At 45.2% G+C, this 2,088-nt stretch overlaps 1 protein-coding gene across 1 annotated transcript; it reads left to right on the forward strand.

The window, feature by feature from the left end:
* The first annotated feature begins 315 nt into the window (after positions 1-315).
* Positions 316-1,599, forward strand: ufc1 (ubiquitin-fold modifier conjugating enzyme 1). The gene has a single exon (XM_040157156.1). It carries the CDS (start codon positions 548-550, stop codon positions 1,058-1,060), a length of 513 nt encoding a protein of 170 aa, XP_040013090.1. The 5' UTR covers positions 316-547; the 3' UTR covers positions 1,061-1,599.
* Positions 1,600-2,088: the final 489 nt, after the last annotated feature.

A 2,088-nucleotide genomic window follows, 5' to 3' on the forward strand; every position in this document is an offset into this window, starting at 1 on the left:
AAAACAACAAAGTCAACAATAATGGCTGTAACAAAAGAATAATTAGTAAAAACAAACAAAAGAACTGGTCGAATTGTTTGTGTAAAAACGTATCAGACAAACTATTACTCGGAGCAGAGTATTTTTTTAAAATCTTTTTTCAGTATTTGCAGAAATAGAAAAACCTTGAGGATTATTTTCAGTAAACACGTAGTTTGTATTTGAGAAACATAATTTAACTTTACTGAGTCAGGTCCGATTGATCAACATGTTTTAGAATGTTTTGATTATTTATTAACCTATAAGTCCTGTAGCTTCTCATATTTTATTGATCACGGAAATAGAAGAATAATTAACTGCAGCCAATTGAAACGTTTGGAAGGTTTGTTTTGAAGATCCCATACAGGAAGTGGTTAGTTTTGACTCGGAGCAGCTTCTTTGCGTTGTCAGCCCGGAAGTCCACGTCAGTCCTGGGACCAGAACTGCAGACCAACTGAATCCCGGACTGAAACCCGTTTTAATTTAAACCCACGTTCAGCTAAAACTTTTATTTTCTCTCTGGCACGAAATGGCGGACGAGGCCACGCGCAAGGCCGTTTCGCAGATCCCCCTGCTGAAGACACACGCGGGGCCGCGAGACCGGGCTCTGTGGCCGCAGCGGCTGAAGGAGGAGTACCAGGCGCTGATCCAGTCCGTGGAGCAGAACAAGGTGGGCGACAATGACTGGTTCCGTCTGGAGTCCAACGCGGACGGCACGCGGTGGACCGGCACGTGCTGGTTCATCCACGAGCTGCTGCGCTACGAGTTCCGGCTGGAGTTCGACATCCCAGTGACGTACCCCGACACCGCGCCCGAGGTGGCGGTCCCGGAGCTGGACGGCAAAACCGCCAAGATGTACCGCGGCGGGAAGATCTGCCTGACCGACCATTTCGCACCGCTCTGGGCTCGGAACGCGCCGCGCTTCGGTCTGGCGCACCTCATGGCGCTGGGTCTCGGACCCTGGCTCGCCGTGGAGATCCCCGACCTGATCAACAAGGGGCTCGTGGTCCACAAGGAGCTGCAGCGCGAGGCGGCGGAGTGACGTCACCGTACGAAGCGTTAAAGACCGAAAAACTCAAAAAAGAAAAAAAACCAAAAAAAAACCGACGGACAAACGCTTGTGTCTGGTTCAGAGTAAAAATGATGAGGCAGGTGAACAGAGTCTGGTCAGGAAGCTACAATGAAAACCGAAGGCTATTTTATATCATAACACTGGAACACTCAGGAGGGTGTGGGACACAGGTCGGGGTAATGATGTATAATGGTATGGAATAAAATAATGAGGACTGGTGAAGAGCTGCAGGGTGATGATAAATCTGGACTGATGAAATGATCGGATAAAGGTTTGTTTCAGAGTATGGTGGAACAGGAAAACAATAAAAAAATGACCAGAGTATGGTGAGGGCACTAACACTGCAATCTGACTGTAAATATTTAGAGAAATATTTACACAACTTGTTTAAATAATGACCTGGCTGCAAACCTATGGTGAGTTTAAAAATGGTTAAAAAATTTAAACCGACATCTAATTGTACATATTGTTAAAAGTGTTAGTTTGTAACATAAACAGATTGAAAACTAGTTTCAGTGAGCTTGGTTCGGAGTAAAAATGATTAAAAAATGAACAGAATCTGGTGGAGGGGTCAGTAATGGTGAGGGTCTTAAAGTGTGAGCTCTCTTGACATTAGCAGAAACTGCCTGGATGTAAACAAGGTTCAGTGGATTTATCCCCTTGTAGCCAACTCGACATGTTGGTGGAATTTCAACAAAACAAATTTAGTTGCCGTCAATGACGAAAATCTGCCGAGGTTCTGTTTTTTTGTTTTTTGTTTTTTTTTAATCACTGATGCTGCTGTACAGGGCCCTGCTTAAGGAAGCTGGTTCAGTGAAAATGAAGTTAGTTGACTCAGAGTTGAAGGATACTGGGTTTTTGGTTTAGTAAAGCCGGTTCAGCTTAACTCTGAGTCAGTTACTATGGCAACATACTCAGTGAAGCTAGCCTGCTCAAGGGCAGGTCTTCCTCTTTAGCTGAAGCCTGCAGACTGAAGGAAGTGTCAGACATGGCGTGTC

Source organism: Xiphias gladius, chromosome 20 (assembly GCF_016859285.1).
Source record: "Xiphias gladius isolate SHS-SW01 ecotype Sanya breed wild chromosome 20, ASM1685928v1, whole genome shotgun sequence".
Lineage (NCBI taxonomy): Eukaryota > Metazoa > Chordata > Actinopteri > Istiophoriformes > Xiphiidae > Xiphias > Xiphias gladius.